The 17879-nt window shown below is 42.7% G+C and overlaps 1 protein-coding gene across 30 annotated transcripts in view; it reads left to right on the forward strand.

Moving 5' to 3' along the window:
* ERC1 (ELKS/RAB6-interacting/CAST family member 1) overlaps window positions 1-17879 on the forward strand; it is a 271872-nt gene that overhangs the window by 57697 nt on the left and 196296 nt on the right. For 19 of the 30 annotated variants that reach the window (XM_060413515.1, XM_060413514.1, XM_012175590.4 and 16 more), the window contains 4 exons: window positions 3117-3533; window positions 10646-10720; window positions 15837-15992; window positions 17211-17294. In XM_060413515.1, the coding sequence (XP_060269498.1) occupies window positions 3117-3533; window positions 10646-10720; window positions 15837-15992; window positions 17211-17294 (732 nt within the window). The remainder of the gene's footprint in view (window positions 1-3116; window positions 3534-10645; window positions 10721-15836; window positions 15993-17210; window positions 17295-17879) is intronic. The other 11 variants (XM_060413527.1, XM_027968039.2, XM_060413531.1 and 8 more) reach the window with 1 other exon arrangement.

The raw sequence follows: 17879 nt of genomic DNA on the forward strand, positions 1-17879 counted from the left end.
TGACTGCCCCAGATCCCTCATGTAAGTGGAATCATATAATATTTGTCTTCTGTGACTGGCTTATTTCATTTGGCATAATATCCTCAGGGCTCACCCATGCTGTAGCATGTGTCGGAATTTCGTTCCTATCTGAGGCTGAAAAGTATTAGTAGGCATTTTTTTAAAATTTAACTTTTGAGTGAATAGTACATCCATCTATGTAGTACATCCATCCATCTTCTTGAACCCTTCAAATTGAAGAGGAGGGTTAGGAGGCAAGAAAGATGGGAAAAGACTGCAAATGTGTATCTCTCAAGGGGTGATGGCATTGTTCTCGAATTAGATAGTAGTGATTGATGTAGACCTTTTAATACACTGAAAACTGCTGACTTATACACACACTTTAAACCAGGGAATTTTATGGTGTATGTGAATTATGTCTCAATATCCAGGTGGTGCTAGTGGTAAGAACCTGCCTGCCAATGCAGGAGACATCAGAGACGAGGGTTCGATCCCTAGGTTGGGAAGATCCCCTGGAGGAGGAAATGGCAACCCACACCAGTATTCGATGAACCTGGCGGGCTACAGTCCATAGTGTCTGAAAGAGTGGGACGTGACTAAAGCAAATTAGCACACATGCACAGAGCTATCATTAAAAATTTTTCAATCTCAATTATACCTCAGTTAAGAACATTTTTATGCAGAGTAGAATAAAGTTTCTTACAGGTTGTCCCTCAGTCATTCGAGCCCCTTTCTCCTTCCTTCCCTCCTCCTCTCTCTCCCTCCCTGCCTTCCGTCCCCAAAACAATGATTGAATTGTTGTGTAAACTTCCAGAGGTATTTTTATTTCATGTGAATATTTTATTTTTTACTTATAGTAAACACTTATTGTTCCGTCCCTTTTCACCAAAGTGGTAGTAAATGGAACACAGCCAAGCAGGCATCTCTGAGGTCTTTTTCTCTTATTTTTTAAAAGTAAGAATGTCTCTTTACTGACTATGTGCTTACTATAGGGGATTTAGATAATACAAGAAAGCATGAAGAAAAATATAAAATCTACCCATAGCCAGAGATAGTCACTGGTAATTGTTTATATCTTTTTAGACTTTTCTCTGCATGCATATACTTCTATAAAAATTAGAATTGAGATCATCCTATACTTGCTATTATGTAGTCTGCTTTTTTCTACACTTAATATGTTGTGATTATATTTTTATCAGTAAGTATAAACCTGCATTTTAAAATATTGATGCGTGGTATTAAACTGGGTGGTCATTTCTCATTTACTCAACTCATCACCTATTAATATCCTTTTAGGTTGTTTCTAAGTTTGTCAGTGGTTTAAACAACAATGAGCATCTTTGTACACTTGCCAGATCATTCCTTGAGATATTTACTACTGTTTTACAGTTTGCCAAAAATATCGAGCAATGTATGTATTAACATACGTTGATTTCCATGATGTCATTAGCTCTGTGAAAACATGGTGCAGGTATTTCTGTCCTCATTTTAAATATGAGAAATCTGAAACTATAAAGGATGACCATATGTCCCCAGTTAGGTAGCTGTTTGGTATGGGAGCTGGAAGTGAAGCTAATGTCTTCTGATAGTAAGCTAGTTTCCTTCCAGCATGGCACACTGCCAGGCTTGAATACCTGCCTACAAGAATGATTTTCTTTTGTTGCGTCTTCATTTCTAAAAATAGGGTTCTCGATGTAACTTCCTTTTGGCTTCTTTGTATAGTGTTGTAGGGGCTTCCCAGGTGGCCCACTGGTAAAGAATCCGCCTGCCAATTCAGGAGATGCAGAAGACGTCGGGTCAGTAAGATCCCCTGAAGGAGGAAATGGCAACCCACTCCAGTATTCTTGCCTGGGAAATCCCAAGCACAGAGGAGCCCGGTGGCCTACATTTCATTGGGTCGCAAAGAGTTGGATGTGACTTAGCGATTAAACAACAGCAGCAGCGTAATGTTCTAGAATTTATAAATTCAGATTAGAGGTTCATATACTGTCTTTAGGGATCTAGCTAAAGATACATCCTCAGCAACATTTTAGGAGTTCATCTGCACAGACATCTTCATATAATTACTCACCTATATTGTTATCTTCTTCTGTATAAATAGCTCCCACAGTCTCAGTATTTTGTGTTTTGTTTTTTGTGGTTAAAGATTCAAGTTATCTTAGTACCTTTGGGTACTAGCATCCATGGGCTGGGAGGATTGCTTTAATTCGATGCCAGCTCTGTTACTGTGTGATCTTAGGGTGAGTTATGTAAGTCTCTGTATGCTTGGTGTCATCATCAGTAAAATTCAAATAATAGTACATGTGTTATAGTGAGGATTAAATGAGTGAACACTTAAAGAGTTCTAAGCACATTCTGATGTACTTCAAAAAATTTTTTTAATTTTCTGTTGGGATAATGTGATAGTTTCAAGTGAACAGTGAAGTGGTTCAGCCATACTGGCATGCACTCTTAAACGTTTATTATTTACTGTCGAAATTTAATTGTAAAGCACTTAAAAGTCATTTTGTGTTTCAGTATCCCTTGTGGTTTCTGGGGAAATTTTTTTATGGTATGTTTGCATTCTTATAGATTTCCCTGTCTTTCCCCTTTCCTTTCCTTTAGTTCTAGGTGATACCATCTATTAATTTTGAAGGGTATCTTTATTTATTTGTAGCTTAAGCACAGTGAAGAGTTTCTGGAGTCACCTTGTTTCCTGTTGATAATAAACACAAATTAAATTACTGACATTTTACAGGTTCTAAGGGCTTCCCTGGTGGCTCAGATGGTAAAGAATCTGCCTGCAGCGTGGGAGACCTGGGTTCAGTCCCTGGGTCGGGAAGATCCCCTAGAAGAGGTCATGGCAACCCACTCCAGTATTCTTGCCTGGAGAATCCCATGGACAGAGGAGCCTGGTGGGCTGCAATTCATGGGGTCACAAAGAGTCGGGCATGACTGAGTGACAAACCCTACAGATAGGAAAGACAGTGTGTGGAACAGAATAATGCGATTCCTGATTTGTTCAGCACAGGGTTCTGAGAGGTGTGGTAACTGCCTCCTGCCTCCCCTGATCCCGCTCTGTTGGTGCTCCTGGAGGAGGAGAGCTGACCTGGGTCTTGTTTTCTGTCTGGACCCAGCACATGCAGATGACCATCCAGGCTCTCCAGGACGAGCTGCGGATCCAGAGGGACCTGAACCAGCTGTTCCAGCAAGACAGCAGCAGCAGGACCGGCGAGCCATGTGTGGCGGAGCTGACAGAGGAGAACTTCCAGAGGCTGCACGCGGAGCACGAGCGGCAGGCCAAGGAGCTGTTCCTGCTGCGCAAGACGCTGGAGGAGATGGAGCTGCGGATCGAGACTCAGAAGCAGACCCTGAACGCACGTGACGAGTCCATCAAGAAGCTGCTAGAGATGCTGCAGAGCAAGGGGCTCTCTGCCAAGGCCACCGAGGAGGACCACGAGAGGACGCGGAGGCTGGCGGAGGCAGAGATGCATGTGCACCACCTCGAGAGCCTTCTGGAGCAGAAGGAAAAAGAGAACGCTCTGCTGAGAGAGGTGAGTGGCCGCTTTCTCAGCCGTTATGACACTCTGTCTTTTTTCCCTGATTAGTTAGCATCTTGGCCTAGATGAGTTTATATACTCTGTTGTGCTAGTGGAAGGGAACTCCTTCTTTGGTACCTAAATTCTACACCGATTTCTGTTCTGATTTGCTGTCTTGTGTGAGCTGATGTTGGCTGGCATGTATATCAGCTTAATGACTCTGTGGGTTTTTCTTTTCCCCTCTTGTAGACTTATTTTGTTGCTAAAGGGGCACAGAATATTCTTGATTGGTTACTCATCTCTTGATTTGTTCATAGAGACACACAACAACAAAATCAGAATCCGAGTGGCTAACTATTGCTCCATTTTAAAATGTATTAATCATTGAAAGTGAGCAATGACCTCGGTTTTAAGTATGCCGGGAAAGTCCTGGGCAGCAGTAATGGATGTTTGCCCTGTGGTTTCTATGGAAACTGTTGCCTTGCTATAAAAGATACGTGATAAGAATCATCTGCTGCCGTGGAGGCACAGCTGGAGGAATGACATGGAGGCAGACTGCCACTTATTTTCTCGAGAGGAAACTCGGGCTTTAGCTGAGCACTGTGACTACCAGTAATGTTTCACTTTTCTATGTAATACTTCATTTTAAGAAAGCATAACTGAAGAATTCATCTTGCATTGAATTAAAAAAAAAATTGACAGCTCTCATTCTCTCTATGAGGTCAGAAACTTCAGCTAACTTTCATATTGTGAACAATGAAGAAACATATAGTTTCTTCAGTATAGGAACACTTGTTTAAGCAAATGTATTTTATACTCATGATTATTAAAATGTGTAGTACTGGTACAGTAATAGATAGCTAAATTGATGAGGCGGAATTTCTCTTCTGTTTAAAAAATAATATAGTTTTAAGTTTATGATGTATGTTTTGGAATAATGGCCATTGGAAAACAGTTTATGTAGTTACATCAAATTAAATTCTAGATGAAATAGCTACTTTTTAAAAAATGGAAACAAGTAGAAGAAAATGTAAGGAAAAAGCTTTTAATATAATCTTGAAATAGGAAAGAATCTTTATTGCCGTAGCAAGAAGCTTGAATAATTAAATGTGTGTATGTTAGAAAATACAATTAACAAAAGTTAAAATGATTGTTTGGGGTGGAGTTTTGCAATTTGTGGCTCAACTGTTACATAAAGGTTGTTTCTAGAATAGTAAGGTGCTAGAGGCACTTGGCATCACCTTTCTGTTCTCATTTACTCAGCAGGTATCCATGGAGCCTCTAGTTTGTATTTGATCTTGGGATAGGCACTGGGTATACACTTCTTACATTTTTCATGTCAGAACACACGATCTGTGCCATCCCAGAACTAAAAAATCTGGTGAGAGACAGTGAACTGATAATTATGAGATGACATAAACTAGTTGAGTCTAATTATGTCGAGAGAAGGGATTGACAGGGTACGCAAGCATCTTTGAGGAGGTGCCCTTTAAGGGAACACTGAAGAAAATTGTAACAGTCTTTCTGAGCATTTGTGTAAAATCATGTCCTAATGCTAACCCTTAATGGTTTCAAAGGCTTGAGGGGAAGGAGTTTGAGGAGATGAGAAGGCAAAAACCATATTGTCTCAGGGGAGGCAGGCATGAGATGAGAGGTTGAGAGGTCACCGGGGCCAGGTTTGTTCATTCCCCTCATCAAGTGTTCATTGGGTGCTCACCCGGGTGCAGAGCACGGGGAGGCCACAGTGAACACAGTCCCTGCCCTCTGGAGACAAAGTGCTTGCCTCCATGAACCTTGCAGGTAATGCAACAGTTTTATTCAAAGTCCTAGAGAAAACTGCCACAGTGTTTAATCAAGGGAGTGATAAGATCTGGTTTAGCTTTTAAAATTTACTCTGGTTGGTTTGAGCATAGATGGGGGAGGGGGCGTTACAAGTGATCAAGGGAGTCTAGTAAAGACTCTTAATGGCTCCAGTCTGGGTTGATGAGTGGTAACTAGAAATGACTGTTGTACATTATAGCACCAGTGTGTCAAGAAAGGTAGAAAGAATTATAAGTTGACAACACTGAGACATCCATAGGTTTTATTCTTATTAGATTATCGTCCACCTCTGGAAAAACAGCAGTAATTCATCAATTCCAAGACTCAGTTTTCCCCCTTTTTAAAATTGTGAAATTAAGTCTTACCTTTGATGGGGCTTCCCTGGTGGCTCAGACGGTTAAGGGGTCTGCCTGCCATGCGGGAGACCCAGGTTTGATTCCTGGGTTGGGAAGATCCCCTGGAGAAGGAAATGTCTACCCACTCCAGTACTCTTGCCTGGAGAATCCCCGTGGACAGAGGAGCCGTGGAGTCAGACACGACTGAGCAACTCTGCCTCTCGCTTTCCCTTGGTGGTGTCCTAGAGTCCCTGTCAGCAAGGCTGCAGTCCTGCGGGACCCGTGCGTTCACACGGTCACAGCTGCTCGTTTTGTCACCACTGTAGCCCATGTTCTGAGCATTGTTGCTATTTCTCCTGTTAACGTTAATTGATGTTCAGTGCCCCTGCAGTAATGTTGTGATGTGAATCTGCACTGAAACAAAAAGTTATCGATATGAGGAAAGTTGTAAAAACAGTTTAGGGTTGTATATGGTTAAACTTGTATGGTTAAATAAGTAAAAAAGAATCTTGCAATCAGTATAAAATACAAATTCTGAATGAATCTTTGAGTCACGATTTATTTGGAGGCATTCCCTTCTTTTCTCTCGAGCACATTGAACAGAAGTTTGCCATACAGTCGGTGGCGTCTTAGATTTGATGAGATACAGTAACATTAAAATGGTATTCCTATCCAGAAATGTTTGTGTAAATTAGTTTTCCATTTTGTTCATGACCATGATTCCATCAATAGCAGGTAAATACTTCCCCCAAACAAAAGCTAAAGAAGGAAAAATAAAATTTAAGTTAATCTTGTATTTTCTGTTTGTAGTGGAATTACATTGTTAGGTGACTGACTTATGGTTAGATTTTGTATTGTTTACTGGAGTGTCTTTCCTTTGATGGGTAGAAGAGTGAAGACATCTGTTGGACAAATACTGAACTACAGCCCAGACGTGGTTAGGGCCTGGGGCCTGGGCATGTGGGGTTTTAACAGGCTTTCCAGGTGGTTCTGTGACACACCAAAGTCTGGTTCTCAATCTGTTGGCAGACCATACCTAATCTGGCTATGGAATTCTTGGATCAGCAACCCATATGCATTCTGAGCATTGTCTATAAGTGGAATAAATAGTTCAGATTTGTGTGTGTGTGTGTTTCATGTAGATCCTATTGTGATGAATAAAATACTGGTTTGTATAGAAGCATTTATTTACACGTATGCCAATTTTTGTCCGTATAATATTTCAGTCAGCAAACCTCATTTAGAACAGTTGCTGTCATGTTAGTATTTGCAGAAGCATTTGAGGTTAAAAGACCTACTGTGTGACTAGTTCTAGGTAGGAATTCTGACTGACTGACTAGCACATCTGAGGAATGCCTGTCTGTATTACTGGCAGTTGTAAAAACAGAGGACTTTAGAGGGAAGAAAGAGAAACAAATACACATAGAGAAACGATGGAAACAGTGGACAGGGAGTAGGGAGAATTAAATGCGCTTTCCTAGTAATTTTGGAAAATGCAAACAGCTAAATCGCACACCTTAGTGATTCAGCTTATCTTGTCTTGGGGGTGGGTGAGGGGTGGTGTGTACACCTTAGTGATTCAGGTTATCTTGTCTTGGGCGGGGTGTGTGTGTGTGTGTGTGTGTTTTGTGCCTCTTTGATGTATGGAATCTACCTGTGAGTGTGTGTGTGTGTGTGTGTGTGTGTGTTTTGTGCCTCTTTGATGTATGGAATCTACCTGTGAACCAGGGGTGCTGGAGGCTAAAACCTAAATGTTGGAAACAAAGAAAGTTCAGACATAAGTTCTGCTTTTCAGCCCGAAATACTCCTTTCTCTCAGCTGTGTAAGCAAGTGTTGACTTACTTTTTAAAAGAAAGAAAACTACTAACAAGAGGGAGATTTTGTTCCTACCTTGTTCGTTTTCTTTGTCTAGTCATTATTCTTTCGTGTATGAATGGGAGGAATTGAAGGCATTTTCTAGTGTGTGTGACAAGATCCAGATAATTCTACCTGTACTTGAATTTGTTTTGAATGAAAGTTTTCAGGCTAAAGAGAGTGAAATAAAGCAAGCACATAGCATATTTCTACTTCTTACATTTGTCTGAATAGTGCTTTCACTTTTATTTCCAGAGTTGTCTCTCTCTAACTGACAGTGCACACGTCAGAGGGTTGATGTGTCAGTGGGAAAATGGAGTTGATGAGTCTACCAACTGCGGGACGTATTCACAATGAGCTTTAATGTGCAGGCCTTTGAACGGAAATCTGTTACAACTGATAGGTTTTAAAATGTCTTAGTTGGACGGTTTTATACCTGCAAATGGTTTAAAGTACACCCACGTTCCTTGTTAGAGGAGGGTTTCTTTTTATTCAAATAGGTTTTTTTCTTCATATACTACAGGTATGCTTGCTGGAGTTTAAAATGAAATTCTAATAGTTTCACCTTAAAGAATTTGGAAATTTCCCCAAATTGGAAGTCAGTTGTGGGAAAAAGGTCAGATAAAATTAAATCAGTGTCTGAATTGTGAGATATTTCTAAGAAATGCAGTTTTAATATTTTAAGTAGATAAATGTAAAGTGTAGGGTCAGTGAGTCAGTGTTAGTTGCTCAGTCGTGTCCTGCTCTTTGGGACCCCAGGGATTGTAGCCGGCCAGGCTTCTCTGTCCATAGGATTCTTCAGGCAAGGACACTGGAGTGGGTTGCCGTTTCCTTCTTAGGGGATCTTCCCAACCCAGGGATTGAACTTGGGTCTCCTGCATGGCAAGGTGGATTCTTTACCATCTGAGCCACCAAGGAAGCCCTTAGAAGACTTTATTAATAGGTGCAGATTAGTTCACAGTTAGGATTCATTTTCTTTTTGTTAATACATTTTAAAGTTCTGTGCTCATTTATTACACATATATTCTCAAACATCCATGTGCCCACTTTTATCACCTGTTGACGGTGTAGGGCGTGTAGGACAGACTGGAGGCTGGGAGGTCACTGATGAGTCTGTTGTCTTAATGCAGAAGGCAGGTGATTATGATCTGAACTCATGGGTTCAGATTTTGTCCTGCATTAACGTGTTGTGGATTTTTCCATCTTTCTTAGTGGAATGTTTTGCCTGGCAAGAGTTAATTGTGGATGAGCTTGACTCTTAATGAGACCTACTTTTACACTCTGTTGGAGCTAGCCCAGGTGGTTGTCTCTCCAGGGCTAGAATGTCTCTGCTCAGCACTGCTGACCTTGTCTCCACTGGGCTATTTGGAGCTTGAATCTCACCATCCCCTATCAGCTCAGGTGGTTGCTCACTCATTGCTCTCTGATCATTGTTCTGCCCCCCAACAGTCGTTCTTTGTCTGACATCATGGAGTCTTTCCCTGTGTACCAATACTTAGTTTTTACCCGAAGACTCCAGGGGACCCTGTCGGATCAGACGCTTTTGCAGCTAGCTTCCTCCTCTCTGTTACTTTGTTACACATTTCCAGCATCTTGGGGACTCGGACCCACTGGTCTGTGTTCCGAGCCCTGCAGGGCTGCTGTTTTCCATTTGCCTTCTTCGAACATCACACATCAGATAGCGAGTCCGGATTATAACCTCATTAGTTTCTCTTCTCTCAAGGATCATAGTCCTCTGCTGCTTGTCTTCCAGTGCCTGAAAATAGTTGCTTCATGCATTTTTGTCTAATTTTAACTTAGTTTACACCAGGAGGCCAGTCCTCTATCCATTGTGGTCAGATTGTGTTGACCTTGTAGAGAGTGATAAGAAAATTGGAAACTTATTGAAGGATTTAATGACAAGTGCCATCATCTGTTGATGCTTTATCAAGATTACCCCCATTGCTTTCTTTAAAATGGACAGAAGAAATGGAAAGAAGCTTAACTTGATGCTGTTGTAATAATCTAGGTTCTAACTAGACTGGAAATGGAGTGAAATGGTAAATTTGAGGAGTATTTTGAAGATGGAACAGTTAGGATCTGCTCTGGAAGGTGGCAGGAGATGAGGATCGGGGAGGACTTGAAGGAGACCCTCTGGTGTTTGGCTTGAGCTGCCAGGAGGCTAGTGCCCTTTAAGGAGATGGGCAAGACTGACCAGTCTTCAGAAGAGGGACCAGGTTAAAGAGAGGAAATCAGGAGTTTTGTTTTGGATGAGGTAAGTTTGAGTGACCCGGTAGACATCTGTATAGCGTCAAACAGGCAGTGCTGGGCATTCGCCAGCACTGCTGAGAGGGAAGGCACCCATGTGCCTTCCCTGTGGTCACTTGGGCTATCCCAGGGGACCTGGGAAGTACTGGCTGATTCAGAGACGGTCTCAGAGTCTAACAGGAAAGGTTCGTAACCTCAGGGGGACTCTCTGGAAGATCCTAACTGTGGTGCTCTTCCACCTCCTTCCTTCTTTTCTGATCCTGAACTCACGGAAATTTGGATTAAAAAAATAGCTCTGTTTTTTGACACTGGTTAACCATAGACTACTTTGGACACTCATTCAGCAGCCTTACCCTCTTTTTCTTTCTGATCGTGGCCCCTACGAAACTAGAGGTGTCCATCGTGGGCGGCCAGGGGCCTGTGGTTCTCGGGCAGATGTTATGCAGAGGATGCTGTCAACACAGATGTCTCAGTAGCTTGTGCCTTGCGCACTGGACTGCTGTGACTTCTCCTTTTGAAAAGGGAATATTTCGAATCCCCTTATTGCATTGTTTAGCGTCTTGAAAATATGCTGCTGAGTCGTGTGGAAGAGTGACACACCAACCTGGGACATGCCAGAGCATCACCTGTTGTGATGGCTGAGGTCTCTGGGACGCATTGTGTGTAACCAAGTGCTCAGGGATGGGGGCCCTCCTGTTCCCCTTAGCTGAGGGCAGTGGGCTTCCTGGTCCGCAGGGAGACAGGAAGTGATTAGCATCTCACAAGGCTGGGGAAGTCATCTTTGCATGCAACTACTATACCCTTGCCACCCCTACCTTCTTTTGGGAAAATAGGAGGACACTTACTCTCTTTCTTGCTTTTTGTGTATAGGAGATGCATCGGAGATTTGAGAATGCCCCTGATTCTGCCAAAACTAAAGCTCTGCAAACTGTTATTGAAATGAAGGTAAGTGGGAACCTAATAAGGAACCTTACTGCATCAGTTCTCGCTTTCCAGTGATCACACTTTGATGTGTGAGTTTTAGAAAGTGGTACTTAGTTCACACACATTGTAGACAGAGAAGAAATAGTGAGACTTCATGAACACGACATATGAAAAGAGCTTCAGTTTCACTTCCCCTTGCCCAGCATTTCTTGGAATCAGCTTTTCTCAAACCTTTTGATCTCAGGGTCCCTTATTCTCTTAAAATGACTCATTTTGCTTGTTTTTAAGAAATTGTCTGCCAGGGACTTCCCTGGCGGTCTAGTGGTTAAGACCCTGCGCTTCCACTGCAGGGCACCTGGTTTGGATCCCTGGTTGGGGAACCAAGATTCTGCATGCTACGAGGCACAGCCAGAAAGAAAAATAGAAAGGAAAATGTCTATTCTTCTCTCAAGTAAGGCTGTGCTGTGCTTAGTCGCTCAGTCGTGTCCGACTCTGCATCCTCGTGGACTGTAGCCCGGCCAGGCTCTTCTGTCCGTGGGATTCTCCAGGCAAGAATTCTGGAGTGGGTTGCCAAGCCCTCCTCCAGGGGATCTTCCCAACCCAGGGATCAAACCCAGGTCTCCCACATTGCAGGCGGATTCTTTACCATCTGAGCCATCAGGGAAGCGTAGAATTTCATGGAAAAAAGTACCTGATTCAGTTGGCAGCCCATTGAGTGTCCTGGGAGCCATGTCATACTCAGGACACAGCAGACGGGCCTGGCCCCTTCCCATTTCCTCACACAGAATGGTGAAAAGATGTGTGCTTAAGGGTTAAGCATATGAAAGTCACAATCAGGGACATTGTTAAGTAAGCCAGGGTTCTGAAAATGTTCTTTCTTCTTTGTCTCTTTTCCCGAGAGCGCTGACCCTGAGAACAGGCTGCCTGCTAGCACGGTTTCATGCTGTTGCCATTGTCCTGAGGCACCCAGTCTGTTGTCTGTCCTCTACCTTCATTGCACATATTAGCCCAGTGGAAAAGGCCCACAAGTCAGAGAATTAGTATGAAAAGAGTTTTGGCTTTTCAAAAGGGCTGGGAGGCACCCCCGGCTTCCACGGACCTCTGCTTTAAGTTACTGAGTAGTTAGAAATGTTTAGGCTGAGGGTAATGGTGCTTGGTGATGAAGAGCTTGCCTTCTGTGTGAAATCCCCTGGATTAAAAACCTGGCTTTATGTAATCAGCCGCATGATGTAGAACGGGTAACCCAACCCCTCTATGCCTCAGTTTCTTTACTAATAAATGGTGATGATACTAGTGCCTATCCCATGGGCTGTTTTGTAGTTTAAATTCTTTAAAACAACTAAAACACTTTGAACAGGGCCTGGTACATAGTAAACATTCAATCAGTGTTGGCTGCTGCTGCTATTAACACTTTATATTAACAGCATATTCTTTCTTACAAGAGCTGAAGACTCCTATAGACAGGGACCCTCCCTCCTCTCCTTTCTCCCTCATCTCTGTTTCTCTTTTTACCTTCTTCATGTCCCCTAAATAGTTTAATGCAGTATTTTGCATTGTGTACCTTCATTTAATATTTGTTGATGTGACATGAATATTTAGTTTTTGGTATATAAACAGTTCTGTGTAAATAGATGCTTCTCAAGTACAGTTACGATAGCGGTTTTCTTAGATGATTTCCTCTTAAAACTGTTTATATTGTATACATCTGTATTCTCACTGGGGAAAGAGTTTTCCAGACAAATTCCAAATTAGTGGATTCTGGGTTCTTCGTAGTCAGACAATTAATAGTCTTGAACATAATCTTATAAAGAGCCTTGAGGAAGGTTGGACTGCATTCTCATGTTCCCCAGTGGTTATTTGTGCATATTATTTACCGAGCCCGTTGGAACCTAAGAGTGAAGCATGTGGCAGTGCCCACATTCAGGGAATCATCTTGCTTGCCTTTGACAGCACGGAAATGCAGTGGATCTATTTTAAGTTGTGTTAACCTCCAGCCATTTTGCTAAGAAGCAAGAGACGGAGATTCCAGTGGCCCAATGGGGCCAGGTGGATGTTATATTGAAATCGCAACTGAAGACACTGAGATGCAGCTGAGGCAACTTTTGAAAAAAGGTTGAGGATTTGGGAAATTTAATAAGGAGCAGAGGATTTCGGTAGGCTCAGTTGATTATTGTTGCGAGACCCAGGACTGGGGAAGAACAGAGTAGTAAGATGGTAGAGACTTTATTTATCTAGTTATTATCTGTTCTAAAACCTCCTTTGGAACGACTGTCCTCAAATAAACCCAGCCTGAGGCCCAGTCGCCCTGGTGCCAGAACTAGTCCAGCATATCAGGCACGGCAGGAGCTCTTTCTGGGCAGTCAGAGCTGGAATCTTAGTCCCTTCTGCATGATCCTGTGGTGCGTGAAATGGCAGCGAGGGTGCTGATCCAGTCCACAGCTGCCCTTCAGTGTGTGTTGGGATTCGGGGAGAAGATGGGAAATGTGTCCTGGCCAGGGGCTTCGTAGAGGAAGGGGCTGCTGATGTGCGGGGCCAGAGTTCTCAGCTGGAGGCTGTTTCACTTGTGTGGCACCCAGTGGAGCTAGAAATACGCCCCCTCTCTCTGCTTCCCCTTTCATTGCCGCCCAGGCTACTGTCAGAGGAGAGCCATGTATCCCTTTGTTCATTGGCAGGTTAATTACATGCCTGTTTCTATTATTGTAGTTATTCTTGAGGGACAACATCTTGATCTATCCAGGAAGATTTATAGTCACCTTAATTTTCAGACAGTGCATTTGAAGTCGTTTATCTATTCTTTGTGAGCTGGGGTAATTTTAAACAAGTAAATCAAAATCCTAGTTCAAGGAGGCTTCCCTGGTGGCTCAGTGGTAAAGAATCTGCCTGCCAGTGCAGGAGGCAGGGGTGCAGTCCCTGGTCTGGGAAGATCCCACGTGCCATGGAGAAACTAAGCCCTGTGCTGCAGCTCCTGAAGCCCATGCTCTGCCAGAGAAGCCACTGCGGTGAGAAGCCCGCACGCTGTAACTAGAGAAGCGCCCCTGCTGCCACCAGAGAGAAGCCCGAGCAGCGGAGAGACCCAGCACAGCCAAAAATACGTAGAGTACCAAGAAGTAATGGCAGTGTTACCTATGTCAGTCAAATATTTAAAAAAATCCCAGTTAGGGTTTAGAATGTCTTTGATTGTATTGATACAGTACGTTTAATTTTTAACCAAATGTGAGTTTTATTTGAATAGTTTTGTAAAAGAAAATGTTTGTTGTATTATTTTTAAAGGTACTTCAGTGCAAATCAGAGGAATTCAGCCCTTACCTCTCCCCTGAACCTAAAGATAGCTAGTTATAACTGTCTAATGATAAGTCTTTTAATTAACTCTTATCTGCGTGCTTCCAGATAGCAAGGAAAGTCAGTCATGACAGCCTGGAGGTAAAGTGAAAAAACAAGTCAGTCTCAAAATTTCTTCCTAAAGGAATGGTTTCTCAGAATTTCCAGATAATTTAAAATAAAGCTCTACTTAATTTATGCTCTTTAAGGTCTTTATTTCATAGGTGAATAAGCATATGCAACTATCAGTGTAAAAATATCTGTTCTTTGTTGTAGTTTTTCTGTAACTTATGATAATCTAAAGTAATTTGGGAATAAGCTAGGTGCTGTGACAGACAAACCAAGAAAATGGTAGAGAAGGTATTGTACTGGGAGGTGGATATTTGTGGTGAGGCTGATTTACAAGGACAGTGATACTTCTTTTTAAAAATGACTATGAAATATTTCAAACTCATGGTGAAGTTTAAAGAATGAGTAAGATTACTAACACAGTAGCACTCCCCCTTGTCTGTGGGGAGTATGATCCAAGACCCTCAGTGCATCTCTGAAGCCACAGATAGTATAATACCGTACCTTGTATATTCTGTGTTTTTCCCTGTACATTCCTTGGATATACTTTATAAACTAGGCACAGTTATGGGATTAACAGTAATAATAAAATGGAACAGTTATAATGGTATACTTTATGAAAAGGTGCACGGTCTCATCCTCTCTTGGTATCTTACTGTACAACTCTGACGCTGTCTCCGTCTAAACGAAGTGCTTACCATGCATGGTAGCCTTAACTTTGCAGTTTGAAGCACAACAGCAAAACCAGCACGAATTTCTTTTTCCTTCATCACAGTTTTGCTGATGGAAGATTCATTTGTACTGTAGATCTTAGCAACCTTAGCATATGAATTTTTTTCCTTAGTGAGAACTTCCATTGTTCCAGTTAAAAGAAGCATCTTATGGCTTCTCTTTGGCTAGTCTGAGCTGCCAGCTCACTGCGCTTGTGCTGTGGGTCACTTGAACACAAGCAGTGTGATGCCAGGACAGTCCGTCTGATGACCAAGACTCCCACTTGGTGACCAATGGGCAGGGATACAGTGGACGAAGAGATGACTCATGTCCTGGGGTGACAGAGGTGTGAGACTTCATCATGTTGATCAGAACAGCAGTATGCAGTTTAAAACGAATGAATCATTTCTTTCTGGAATTTTCCATTTGATATTTTCAGACCACAGTTGATCTCGGGTAACTGAAACCGTGGAAAGCCAAACCACAGAAAGTAAAATTGTGGATAAGACAGGTCCACTGTAGGGTAAACTGCAACTGTTGATGTAATTGACAATTCATCCCTTTGCTTTTCTGCAGTGGGAGGTTATCAGATGTTTGTGATTGTAGATAGTTGGACACATTACTGTCAGTCTTCAAAACCTTACTCTTCTCCCTACTCCATTGGCGACAGAGATAAACCTTTTCAGGTTACCAAGTAAAATGATAGTGTTACAACCTGGAAAGGTTTTCCTGTTAATATCACAGATGTTTTCACTAGAAGTTTGTTGACCATAAAGTGCTCAGAAACTTCAACTAGTTGTCCCTTGCTTCTGCCTCTTTCATTAATACTGTTAGCTTTAATCAGAAGGGCACAGAGGAAGGAATTTGAGAAAAAAACATACTATGTCCAGGAAGGATATATTTCAGAAGCAGGGCATCTCTTGTAGCTTTTCTACATATGTGTTGATCTTGGTTAAAATTCACATTGTAAAGACCGGCTTGTTCAGCCTCGCTGATTTTTCGTGAAGACGTTAATGTCTCAATCTTGCGTTGCCCTCAGGATTCAAAAATCTCCTCTATGGAGCGTGGGCTCCGAGACTTGGAAGAGGAGATCCAGATGCTGAAATCCAACGGGGCTTTGAGTACTGAAGAGCGAGAGGAGGAGATGAAGCAAATGGAGGTGTACCGGAGCCATTCTAAATTTATGAAGAACAAGGTAATGTTGTGAGATACCTGATTTTTAAAGGGGGGGGGGTTGAAAAACTGACATGTATTCCTGCCTCTTTAGTGATGATGATGGACCTCACACTCCTTTATCAGGCTTCAAGGAAGAATACTTGAAACATAATTCCTTCAGACAAAACTTTCCCAGTATTAACGTCAGAATTACTGATGTATGGATATTTCAAATTTCACTTAAAATTACTTGTGTGAGGCTAGGTGTGTATTATCATGGTTTAGCGCCTCATGTCTGTCAGTGCTTCTGAGGCAAGCAGAATTACATCCAGATGAGTTTTTCTCCCTGTATGAAACGTCACATTCTCTTGTGAAACAGTTTGAGTCAGAACACGAAAAGGCTGAACCCATCCCTCTTTTTCCCCCCCTGAAATGACTTAAATAAAATTGCATCTTCCCTTCAAAACACAGTTCCTTAAAGGAAAGTCCTTTGCGCTCCCCTCTGGGGAAGAGCCGTGTATATCAGGTTTATTGTTCCCCACATGCGCTTGGCTGTATGTACAGTAAGGAAGGCTGAGACAGGTCAGTCTGCATTATAACCGGTCACAGTATTCCTTCCTTAGATCCAAAGGCACTTCGTTTGATTTTCTCAACTATTTTAGGCAAGTTGGAGGATTTAGTTTATTACTGTTATCAGTTTATCAGGTTTGTGGTGTTTTAATTAAAGATCATAATTTCAGTTATAAAATGTTAGCTAGAATATAAGCATCCCCCAAACACCACCCCCCAATATGCCAGGGTGTCAGTTCACCAGTTTCTTAGAGGTGGAAACTGTTCCTCTGTGGTACAGTTTCTGGCTTCTCACCGTGATCCCCATACCTGCATATAAGTCAGTAGAATATTCCTCTGTTATCCTAAGAATCTGTTATGTGTGACCACAGCCAGTTTCATGTAACTTCCAGAACTGAAAAATCCATACATCCAACGTTCTGTTAGCTTGATTTGTCCCTCTCTCTTGAGAACAAAGTAAAATATCGTCTCTGCTTCCCGTTTGTTGGTTAGCACATCCAATCCCTGAAAAATGCCCTGTGAAAAGAGCACACTCATCCAGGAGTCCTTTGAAGTGGGAATTAGCGGAACCAATCTGATTGTGTTCTATGAGTTATTGTTGTTTCCAGTTCCTGCTCTGGCTCAAAAGCAGGTAAGAAGATGACCCAAGTTGACACTGGAGTGAAAAGGAATAACAATGTCGTGACAGGTAGAGCAACTGAAGGAGGAGCTAAGTTCCAAAGAGGCCCAAGGGGAGGAGCTGAAAAAGAGAGCGGCTGGTCTGCAGGCTGAGGTCTTTGCCGTAAGATCTACCCTTTGCGTGCCGCGGTCCTGCGGCGGGACCTGCGGCTGGCTCTGGGTGCTCCCCTCTCCCTCTGTGGTCGGCATTTCTGCCCGGCGCTGCACTAACCAGCCCGCGCTGCTCTTTAACCGACTCCTCTTCCCCCTCTGTGTGCCGTGAGCCGTGCGCTCTCCGGAGGGCCTGTCCTTGGTTCTCCATCGTTGCTCTGTCACCGCGTGGATGGCGCTTCAAAGCTTTTTTCCCCTCGGCTCCTTTCCTGTCACCAGACACTTGATGTATGTGGACGGTCTCTTTCTCTTCTTAGGTACAAAGAGTGTGCAGATGCTCTAGGCCCACAGCCCAGGGTTTGTTTGAATCTCACTTCTTGAGTGACGCGCTTTACCCTCCTAGGTAGACATCGCCTCTTAAGTCCCCGATAGGTGATTTTTGCAACACATTTTACTTTTCTGTGGAACAGATGTCTAGGAAGTGGTCAGCTTAACTTATAATTATCTAGTAAATTAGTCTCCAAATCTAGTTCCATCTCCTGTCTAGAGAAGTTGGAATTCCACTTCAAACTGTGATAAAATGATTATT

The sequence above is a fragment of the Ovis aries genome, chromosome 3 (assembly GCF_016772045.2).
Source record: "Ovis aries strain OAR_USU_Benz2616 breed Rambouillet chromosome 3, ARS-UI_Ramb_v3.0, whole genome shotgun sequence".
Lineage (NCBI taxonomy): Eukaryota > Metazoa > Chordata > Mammalia > Artiodactyla > Bovidae > Ovis > Ovis aries.